Source organism: Gekko japonicus, unplaced genomic scaffold, assembly GCF_001447785.1.
Source record: "Gekko japonicus isolate JY-2015 unplaced genomic scaffold, Gekko_japonicus_V1.1 scaffold1765, whole genome shotgun sequence".
Classification (NCBI taxonomy): Eukaryota; Metazoa; Chordata; class Lepidosauria; order Squamata; family Gekkonidae; genus Gekko; species Gekko japonicus.
This window is the reverse complement of record NW_015165296.1, coordinates 44,698-55,978: the sequence shown is the minus strand read 5'-3', so window position 1 is coordinate 55,978 and position 11,281 is coordinate 44,698. Positions and strand designations below refer to the sequence as shown.

Below are 11,281 nucleotides of genomic sequence, written 5' to 3'. Positions count from 1 at the left end.
CTAGACCAGGGGTGTCAAACATGTGGCCCGGGGGCCGGACCGAGCCCCCGGAGGGCTTCTATCAGGCCCGCCGTGGAACTGGCTGTCTCCTGCTTCTTCTTCCAGTCCTCCTGCTGCTGCATCATAGTACGTTTGCAGCTTACAGATATGCACCTGAACAGCATACTCAAGACTGCAACAGCACAGACATTTTGATGCAACAGTTCAGAGCAAGAGGTGTCCGTTATCAGACACTGTTAAATAAACAAAATATTGCAAGAGTGCTAATGTTTTTAAGTGTGTTTTTATTTTAAGTTAAAAAATCCTTGTGTTTGTGTCCTTTATGAAGTTTATATCTCCGCTACCCGGCGTTACATTTTATGACACACATGGCCCGGCCCAACAAGGTCTCATTTATGTCAGATCCGGCCCTCATAACAAAGGAGTTTGACACCCTGGCCTAGACTGTTCCTAGCTGTCTCTTGGTAGGTAAGTAAACAAAATAAAACACCCTAATGCAGAGGTGTCAAACTCATTTGTTACAAGGGCTGGATCTGACACAAACATCACTTTGTCGGGCATGTGTGCCGTAATGCCAGGTACTGGAGATAGAAATGATATAAAGGACAGCAGCTGGTAAGCTCCGAGTTGCTGTATTCTCGCTGCAAGGGCTGGAAGGGGGGTGCAGAGGAAAACCCATTTGGCCGGACTGGAGAGGCAGCGGTGCAGCCCTGGGCAGATGCTCCCATGCGGCTTGAATGCTGTAGATTAGGTGGTTCCGCCACCCCGCAGCCACAATTGGATTGGCTCCCCCCACTCCCCCGAAACAGTCTCCTGTTCCCTCCCTAGTTGCTTGTGGGCCGCATAACAGCCCCGGACAGGCCGGTTCCGGCCCAAGTAAACATTTTGAGTCGCTTCCGTTGACGAGAATCGCTTTGCGAATCCAGCTGTTTTTGTTTCGGGTCTTTTAGTGCTAAGTGATGCTGGCTGTTGTCGTCACACTCAGCGTGTTGTTCTGTTTCCTTTTTATGCTGTGTGTCCTGCAGGAAGTGGCGAGACCCCTACAATGGACAATATTGATTCCTATATGAATAGACTGCACAGTATCATTCTGGCAAACCCCCAGGAGAACGAGACCCTTATAGCCACAGTCCGGGAGGTCGTAAACCGCCTCGAACGCTAGCGAGCTGTCTCCCTTTCCGGGACCTCTACCGTCATCCTTGGTAGGGCTGAGAAGAAAAAGCTGCTGACATCCGAAACGATCGGTTTGGCTCCCTTCGTCAGATTTCAGGTGCCGGGACTGGATTTTCGGGCATCGATCTTCCATATTTGGGTGAAATTGGACCGAGCACATCAGTTCCACCGCAGCAGCCACACACTGGCTGTTCACACAAAGTATTTCTGATATCGCGACGACGTATAATTTTCACAGCTGTATTTACCTCCACAAGGACACTTTTAGCATCGCAGTCGGTAAATAAAAGGGAGGACAAATCCGGTCTTCCCACATTCCCGCCGGCAGTGATCATCCGCTCCTGTGTTCCAAGCAGAACTGAAGCGGCTCTACCCCACCCACCCCCTTTCCCCAGTTGAAAGCCCTACCCGGTGTTATTTGTTCTAAACGCACAAGGCTAAGTTCCCGATGCTGCATCCCACGTTCGTAATTTGCCTTTATAAAATCAAATAGTTACTTTTAATTCGGCGCGTTCACATCCATTTGCGCTCCAGGGAGCCAGGCATCCTCCACCTTTGCGGGCCCGACCTTTCGGGATAATTGCGCAGTGCAATTAATTGCCTGCTTTCTCCCCCGTCATGACTTAGCTGAAGCCGAAAGGTGGTTGCCCTTCCCAAGAGCAGCCAGACGGAACCGGACGCAGTTCTAAGACAGCCAGTCCTCCCGGCAGAACAGAGCAGCAGCGTCGACCTCGGCTATCTGACGCAGGGGAACAGCTTGTGGACGCAGAACTGGGATTTCCCCCCCCCCTCCCCAGACAACTCGTCCACCTCCTCATTTTAAGAGAGCATTTCTCTTAGCATCACAATATGTTGTAAAAGAAAGACTGGGGGGGGGGAGTCTGCCCACTGAAGGGGTTGCAGGCTATGATAATTGGCAGAGAGGTCTGTCTTCAGGCAGATGCTAGAAGAACGCCTGAGCCAGATGTTTCCCATTTAACACCTCTTGCCCGCAAAAGCCCACTCGAAGCCTCAGATGCCGAGGCAGGTAGCTGTACCTGTCAGCTGTTCGCTGTGACGAGAAGCCCCAGGGGAGACTCTTCAGAATGCAAACATAGCTCCTTCTGGGGGAAACTGGGTTTTGAATTTGAACGCCTTTGCAGCAAAAGGAATCAAAGCACCGACCCCACCCCCACCCCACCCCCACCTTGTCCCCATTTCCACCTCCCTCTTCCTATTTTTGTTTAAAAAATGCTTGTTCTCAATCAACTTTCACCCCACAGACGAGGCAATTTAAAACGCCGATCCCAGCCCAGCTTCATTATCCAAATACGAACACCCGACTAATGCTGATTGCTCCCAGCACTTCTGGCTTAATAAATTACCCTTGACACTGGCTCGGCTAATTCTCTTCCAGCAGGAGGAGGGCCAAGGACACGAACTGGTAGGGCGAGGCCACCTGCAGCCGGTAAGCAGGAGAGCTCCAGGCAGCTACCGAAGCAAGGGCACGTTCTCAGGAATCTGGGTTTTGCTTCTCCGCTTTCCGTCAGATGGCCCCTCCAGCGTCGCCGCGCTTCTTAACATATGGGTAGACAGAGCCCAGGCATGCCGGGGAGGAAAACAAGTTACCAGCTAGACATCGGGGAGAAACTGCTGATCCCGTATGCTAGCGACGCTTCGGATCGAGGGACGGCTGCCAGCATCGCCCCCCCCGGCACTGTCATCTGTCCTCTTTGCCGGGGTGATTGAAAACACAGTGACTTTTTATTGGGGGGGGGGGTTAAGGCAGGGGGTCGTGGGTCACTTGAAGGCACCGTATTGTTCTTTCCCCACTCACCCTTAACACGGGAGGGGGCACCGCGGTGTTCCAGCCATTCCTTGGCTCTGGATATTTGCCAATGGCAAAAAAATAAATCTACATTTCATTCCAGACCGTCACTCCGATCGTTTGGTTAATATCAGCCACGCTAAAGAATGTCAATTCGGGGAGCCTTGCATTGTAAGGTCCGCCCCCCCCCCCTTGATAAGTCTCACCCATTTGGGGGTTGGGGACCCCCATTAGATCTCGGCCTGCTCAAGGTGGGGCTTGCATCTCTGAAACCCCCATCCCGCACCACTATCTCATCTTCTCTGCGAGCTCCTTCCACCTCTTGAGCAAACAGCCATTACCTTTGTGAGGAGACCGGGAGTTATTGGGGGGGGGGGGGAATAACACAGGACAGTCCTGGAAGGTTCCTAACCTTCCAGCTATTACAATTCCCAGCGGCCACCATTTCCCGCCGGGGTTGATGGGAATTGTAGTTTCGTTGGGCTTCCGGCTTAGTTGATAAAACTACAGTTTCTTTCAGCCCCCTACAAGAAATATAGTCTGGGGAAACTTACAGATCCCAGTGGCCACCATTTCCCGCCGGGGTTGATGGGAATTGTAGTTTCGTTGGGCTCCCGGCTTAGTTGATAAACCTACCGTTTCCGTCAGCCCCCTGCAAGAAACGATAATCCGTGAAAACTCGGGAAATGTAAAGGCTGGTTTGAGTGCTGATTTTAAACAGATGGGATATAAACAAGTTGAAAAGAGGGAGCTCTTCTAGGCCCGTCCTGTGTTTAAGGAGCCTTTCCCCCCCCCCTCGCAAAATAAGGATCGGGGGCTTAGGAAGAGTCAGAACAGTTAGCAAAAAATACTCTGATATGAAGCTCGGCAGTGGTGCTTTCGAAAAGCGTTTTTCTTGGGTTGAACTAGGACAGGATTTCCTCCATCACTAACTAATATCCAACACCTCAACAGTTAGATACCAAAGGGGATTTTTGCAATGCCGTCTAAGAATGGCAGGCCTACGAGAGCCGTAGCAGCCTTCGGGGCCGCTCACACGGGACTTCTTTCACATTCATGACCGAGACCCTGCTTGTCGTCGTTTTGGTGACGGGAGTTGTACCACTGATCATTTTGCCTCTCTTGTGTTTTGTAAAACGAAGAAAAGCTGTGCTTCATCACTGTCTCCATCAGCAGAGCTCCGAGCCTGATCACCTGGAGCTGTTTTTTGCCTTAATGGCGTGTAACCCTTGGCGTTGTATTTTAATAAATGTTTTCCATTTCAGAGGACGGTTCGGTAGCATGTTGTGACTCTAAATAAACTTTCTGTACTGTTTTACAGCCAAGCTTTCTTGAATGTGTCACTCTGGAAACTGAGTGTGGAAGTTTTTTCTGGGTACGGGCAAGTAGGGTGGGGTGGGGTGGGAGGGACTTCTTTTTTATCCAGCCCCATATGGCTCCTTCCTGTTCAGCTTGCCTTCTGGAAAGGAAGATGGAAAGTGGCGTATTGAAATTAAGAGATTCTAGGGTACACGCCTGCTTGCAACTATCTCTGTCTATCAAGAACGTCAGAAGAGCCCTGCTGGATCAGACCAGTGAGGGTCCCTCTAGTCCAGCATCCTGTCTCACACAGTGGCCAACCAGTTGCTCTGGAGGGCAAACAACAGGGCAGAGAGGCCGAGGCCTTCACAAGAACATCAGAAGAGCCCTGCTGGATCAGACCAGTGAGGGTCCATCTAGTCCAGCATCCTGTCTCACACAGTGGCCAACCAGTTCTTCTGGAGGGCCAACAACAGGGCACAGAGGCCGAGGCCTTCACAAGAACATCAGAAGAGCCCTGCTGGATCAGACCAGTGAGGGGTCATCTAGTCCAGCATCCTGTCTCACACAGAGGCCAACCAGTTCTTCTGGAGGGCCAACAACAGGGCAGAGAGGCCGAGGCCTTCCCCTGATAAGAACATCAGAAGAGCCCTGCTGGATCAGACCAGTGGTCCATCTGGTCCAGCATCCTGTCTCACACGGTGGCCAACCAGTTCTTCTGGAGGGCCAATGACAGGGCACAGAGGCTGAGGCCTTCATAAGAACATCAGAAGAGCCCTGCTGGATCAGACCAGCGGTCCATCTAGTCCAGCATCCTGTCTCTCACAGTGGCCAACCAGTTCTTCTGGAGGGCCAATGACAGGGCACAGAGGCTGAGGCCTTCATAAGAACATCAGAAGAGCCCTGCTGGATCAGACCAGCGGTCCATCTAGTCCAGCATCCTGTCTCACACGGTGGCCAACCAGTTCTTCTGGAGGGCCAATGACAGGGCACAGAGGCTGAGGCCTTCATAAGAACATCAGAAGAACCCTGATGGATCAGACCAGTGGTCCATCTGGTCCAGCATCCTGTCTCACACGGTGGCCAACCAGTTCTTCTGGAGGGCCAATGACAGGGCACAGAGGCTGAGGCCTTCCCTTGATGTTGCCTCCTGGCTTCGGGATTCAGAGGCTGACTGCCTCTGAATGTGGAGGTTCCCCTCAGCCACCATGGCTGGTAGCTATTGATAGATGTATCCTCCGTGCATCTTTCAAATTCCCTTTAAAAGATATTTATTCCTGTGGCCATCACTACATCCTTGAGCAGCAAATTCCACATTTAGAAGTATTTCCTTTTGTCCGTCCTGAACCTCCTGCTCATTAGCTTCATTAGTTGCCCTTGAGTCCTAGTCTTTTGGGAGAGGGGGGGGGGAAATCTCTCTCTGCCAATTCTCTCCACCCTGTGCATAATTCGATCAACCTCTATCATGTCCTACCTTAGTCTTGTTTTCTAAACTAAAAAGTCCCACTCCAGCCTTCCCTCATAGGGAAGGTACTCCAAGAATTTCCTCTATTTTAATCCTAGCTAGGATGGAGCGGCCCTCTGCATATGGTCAAAGCAACTCTCTTTTTACTGTTTCGCTTTTTTTAAAGGACCTGCACTGGCACAGAAAATGTGGGGATGAAATCTGGTGTGAACCAGGCTTGGCGGTGGGGCTGCGCTCGGAGGAGGTAAGGTTAAGGGTGCCACGAGAGAGGGAGCTTCATTCCTCTTCCCGCTTGGCTTCCGCAGAAGGCTAGGACAGGGTTCCCCAACGTGGCGCCCACCAAGCTTTTCAGAAAGTGGGCAGAGCCCATTGCAAAGCCGGGCTTGTTACTGGCCCCTCTTATCCAAGTGAATGGCCGCGAAGTGGAGAGGGAAGTATTGCGTTTGGCTCTGTCTCCCGCGGCACCATTTCGAAGAGGCGCTCTCTGCTCCCTGTCACAATTTCCATTTGTGCCAGCAGGCTCAGAAAGGTTGGAGACCCATGGGCTAGAACCTGCCTTCATGGCACTCCTCCTCTCTCTCACGGGCTTTGACCCATGCACATGGCTCACACTGAGCTTACTTCCACATTTGCTTTTATATCCCCGAGAATCATAAAATCATAGAGTTGGAAGAAGAAGAAGAGGAGACTGGATTCATACCCCGCCCTTCACTACCCAAAGGAGTCTCAGAGCGGCTTACAAACTCCTTTCCCTTCCCCTCCCCATAACAGACACCCTTGTGAGGTAGGTGGGACTGAGAGAGATTTTGCCAGAAACTGCTCTTTTTCAAGAACAGCTCTTATCAGAACTATGACTTGCCCAAGGTCATCCAGCAGGTGCAAGTGGAGGAGTGGGGAATCAAACCCGGTTCTCCCAGATTAGAGTCCACGCACTTAACCACTACACCAAACTGGGGACCCCCCAAGGTCATCTAGTCCAATACCCTGCACAATGCAGGAAATTCTCAAATATCTCCCCCCACACACCCCCAGTGACCCCTGTTCCACGCGCAGAAGATGACAAAAACTCCCTTTAGGACAGGCCCATAGCTACAGCGGGGCATTTGGGGGCCTGGCCCCCTGACTTCGTGCCAAGGCCCCCCTGACTTCCCATCCAGCCCCCGGGTCCCCCGACTCTCTGGGCTGCCTGGAGGTCTCCCCACCGCCGCCCCTTCCCCAAGCATGGCTTGCTTCCCCGCATAGGCAGGCAAAGTGTGAATGCTGCTAACGTTAGGTTTTTTAAAAAAAAAACATATTTTTTAATTTTGTGATGTCAGTGCCCCCCAACTTATTTAAAGGCCCCCCAAATTACAAAATCCTGGCTACGGGCCTGCTCCAGGATCTCCAGCCAAACTGACCTGGAGAAAAATTACTTCCTGACCTGAAAGAGTCGATCGGCGTTTCCCTGGCCGTGTAAGAAAGGGCCTAAGAACTAGAAGAAGAAGAAGATATTGGATTTATACCCCACCCTTCACTACGCAAAGGTGTCTCAGAGCGGCTTACAAATTCCCTTCCCCCTCTCCACAACAGACACCCTGTGAGCAATGCTCCCTCTAAGCTGTGAAGTCTTGTGAGCAAAAATTCTACTTTGCGAGCTCCTGGCATTAAGGTGGTGAGCAAGTGATTTGGCTACTGCATAAATTAGTTTGCTCTGGAGCCATCTTTCCTGAGCTAAGACAAAAATGTGTGAGCCGGAGGCTAAAAAACTGCGCTAGCTCACACTAACTCAGCTTAGAGGGAACACTGCCTGTGAGGTAGGTGGGGCTGAGAGAGCTCTTGACAGAAACGGCTCTTTTTCAACGACAGCTCTTATCAGAACTACGGCTTGCCCAAGGCCATCCAGCCAGGTGCAAGTGGAGGAATGGGGCATCGAACCAGGTCCTCCCAGATTAGATTCCGTGCATTTAACCACTACACCAAGCTGGCACCAAACTAAGCGCTGATGCAACCCTTCCTGCCCTCCCTCTCACGATCTGCCCGAATTCACAGAATCAGCACTGCTGACAGATGGCCCCCTAGCCTCTGTTTGGAATTCTCTCAAGAAGGAGAGCACGAAAAAAGGAGAAAAAAGTGGCAGAAGATGTACCTCATATCTTGCAGGTACCGTCGGCGACGAGCCACGATTGGCTCGTGGCTTTCGAGCACACTGAATGGCAAACCGTGATTCGCCTTTGAATGCGGTGTTCTCCTGCTCTCATCCCCTGAGTTTGGCCTAGCCACAGTTCCTCGTATCGAACCGTGAAACCCTGGAGTGGCGCTGCCGACATGAGCGTTTTGACCTTGTATGAACTGGCCTTGCTGTGAGTCAGACTCACGGTCCACGTCGCCCGATATGTCATCTGGTCAGCAGCTGCTTTTTCTTCCCAAGCCCTGCTATACTGAATAAATACGAGGATCGGAACTGGGGACCTTCTGGATGGAGAACACATGATCTACCGCTGAGCTCTCGGCTCTCCGCCAGGACTTTCTTAATACAGCCAGTAAGCGCCTGGCAACCTCGCCCTGGTACCTTTGTATAAACGGTGCCTTGTATAAACTGTCATTTGTACAAGAACTGTATCAGCCGCTGATGAATGTAAACATCCGTGATGCGCTGACAAATTTCTTTCTTTGCAAGGTTTCCCGGCGTGCTTATAAAGCCCCAAAGATGCCTTTGCAAAAACCCTTTGTCATTCTGACAGATAACATACCTCTAAACCTTATTTCCCCCCCACACGAACACACTATTTTATCTGCAGTCTCTTAGCCCATGGGTGTCTCTCTTAAAGGGATAGAGCGAGTGAAGAATGAGAGCCATCACGGAAATGAACGGCGGTGACAAAACGTGGGGACGTGCTCAGCTTCCAGCCTTTAAACGTCTTGTCTGGGGTTCCAGAACAATCCAGAGCTTAGAGATCTCCTGTACGGACTCGAGACATGATCTATGCCGGGGTCCCCGATCTTTGTGAGCCTGCAAGCAGCTTTGGAATTCTGACATGGTGTGTGGTGGGCTCAGATACAAAATGGCTGCTGCTGTTTACCTCCAGTCACAAGGAAGACTCTTGAGAGCCAGTTTGGTGTAGTAGTTAGGAGCAGTGTTCCCTCTAAGCTGAGTTAGTGTGAGCTAGCTCACACTAACTCAGCTTAGAGGGAACATTGGTTAGGAGCGCGGACTCTAATCTAGGAGAACCGGGTTTGATTCCACACTCCTACACATGCAGTCAGCTGGGTGATGTTGGGTTAGTGCCAGTTCTCTCAGAGCTGTTCTTTCAAGAGTAGTTCTCGAGAGAGCTCTCTCAGCCCCACCTACATCACAGGGTGTCTGTTGTGGGGAGGGGAAGGGGATTGTAAACTGCTCTGAGACTCTGAGTGCAGGTAAGGTAAAGATAAAGGTTCCCTTGCTCGAAAGCCAGTCCAATCCGACTCTAGGTTTGCGGTGCTCATCTCCGTTTCAAAGGCGAAGAGCCAGCGCTGTCCGAAGACGTTTCCGTGGTCATGTGGCCGGCATGACTAAACACCAAGGCGCACGGAACGCTGTTCCCTTCCCACCGAAGTGGTACCTATTTATCTACTTGCAATTTCTTGCTTTCGAACTGCTAGGTTGGCAGGAGCTGGAACTAGAGACGGGAGCTCACTTGGGTCTTGAACTGCTGAACTGAATCCAATCTCCTCTTCTGCTGCTGTGTTGGCAGCTGCTGCCAAAGCAAGTCTGCACAGTCAATCAAAATGCCAGGGTCCACTCAGAAGCCTTGCTGCACAGAAGCCCCACCTGGCCACACCCACACCTAGCAGGCGCCAGGAAAGATGTCAGTAGGCACTGTGGGGCCCGTGGGCGCCATGTTGGGGACCCCTGATGTGGATCTTTCTGCGTCAGACTTCAAGGGCGAACATTCACTGCGCAGCCTACCGGTTCTTTCGTTTGTCATGCGGCTGTGCAGGGAGTGTGTGTGTGTGTGAGAGAGAGAAAGAGACACAATATGGAGCGGAAGACCCCATGACAAGGCCTCTCCCTCTGCTAAGTCAACACAACCTCTCCGCGGGGATAAAGCAGGGCTCTGAATGGTTCGGTCACATCTTGTGCTCCAGAGGAGCATGCGTTCTAGCTCCCTGGCACCTTCCTCGCCTGCACGTCGTGTTCTGCCAACGCGTCCAGAGCTCCAAGGCTTCTGCCCGTCGGAAGCGTCTGCGGAAGTCTGTGACTGCTCGTAAAGCCGAGTGCTGATTGAGAGGGAAGGCCGGCTTCGCTCCTTCCAGCGTCAAGCGTGTGACTCAAACGGAACTCGGCGCTCTTCTTTTCGGCGCACCGTTCCTGAGTCTGTTCTACCCAGCGTCTCCTAAGATTCAACGCTCTTTTCTCTTAAGTGACAGGAAGCGGGTGGAGGTGGGGAGGAGACTGCATTTCTTCCAAACCTCTGGGGATAGGGGACCATCAGAAATACAACATTCCAGAAACCATCAAGGTTTTTTGGGGGGGATGAGCTACGTGTGAGCCAAAGCTCCCTTCGTCAGATGTCCCTGGATTCAAATATAGTCGTTCTACTGCAGACCAATGCGGCTTCCCCTCTGAAATGATCATTTCAGAAAGGTTCTCGTGCATTCTCGTGCAAAACCAGGTGCCATCAGGAGATCCAGCAGTGGGGGGAGACCTCCAGAAGCCCTCCCACTGTAGCCCCCCAAGCACCAAGAAGCCAGAGCATCACTACCCCAGACATAAGAACATAAGAGAAGCCATGTTGGATCAGGCCAACGGCCCCTCCAGTCCAACACACTGTGTCACACAGTGGCCAAAACCAGGTGCCGTCAGGAGATCCACCAATGGGGCCAGAACTCCAGAAGCCCTCCCACTGTAGCCCCCCAAGCACCAAGAAGCCAGAGCATCACTACCCCAGACATAAGAACATAAGAGAAGCCATGTTGGATCAGGTCAGTGGCCCATCCAGTTCAACACTCTGTTGCATGGTGGCCAAAACCCAGGGGCCATCAGGAGGTCCACCAGCGGGGCCAGAACTCCAGAAGCCCTCCCACTCTTGCCTCCCCCAAACTAAGAATTCAGAGCATCACTGCCTCAAGCAGTGTTCCACCTATACCTCGTGGCTAGCGGCCACGGATGGACCTCTGCTACGTGGCACCGGCTCTGTGTGGATAGATCCAGTTCAGAGGATTTCTGGACAGGCTGGGGCCACGCAGCAGGGAAGGGCTATTGCTCTGGTTTTGGCCTTCCTTCCCCGGGAACATCGGTTCCGCTCTGACGGGAAAGGATGCGGAACAGGATTGGACCTTTTTCCTGACACAGCAAGGTTGTGCTTGCGTTCTTCACATTCATCACGTAAGCTGGCGTGTTCCAGATGCCAGGATCCCTTCCACAGGCCGTTCCGTGGGTGCGAGGCCTTCCGTTGGACCCGGCCATCGGACAGGAGGCGAGGGAACGCCCGATGACTGGGCGTTGACAGTCAAATCCTCTCCCTTCCCTCCGAGACGTGAACTTTGGTCGCCGTTTTGCGTACCCAGGGAAAGAATGC

The 11,281-nt window shown here is 52.1% G+C and overlaps 1 protein-coding gene across 5 annotated transcripts in view; it reads left to right on the top strand.

Annotated features, from left to right (window-relative positions):
• Positions 1-4,298, top strand: part of HMG20A (high mobility group 20A) — an 86,217-nt gene extending 81,919 nt beyond the window's left edge. For 4 of the 5 annotated variants that reach the window (XM_015410381.1, XM_015410377.1, XM_015410379.1 and 1 more), the window contains one exon: positions 1,026-4,298. In XM_015410381.1, coding sequence (XP_015265867.1) covers positions 1,026-1,162 — 137 coding nt within the window. In that variant the 3' untranslated portion in view covers positions 1,163-4,298. The remainder of the gene's footprint in view (positions 1-1,025) is intronic. The other variant, XM_015410380.1, reaches the window with a different exon arrangement.
• Positions 4,299-11,281: the final 6,983 nt, after the last annotated feature.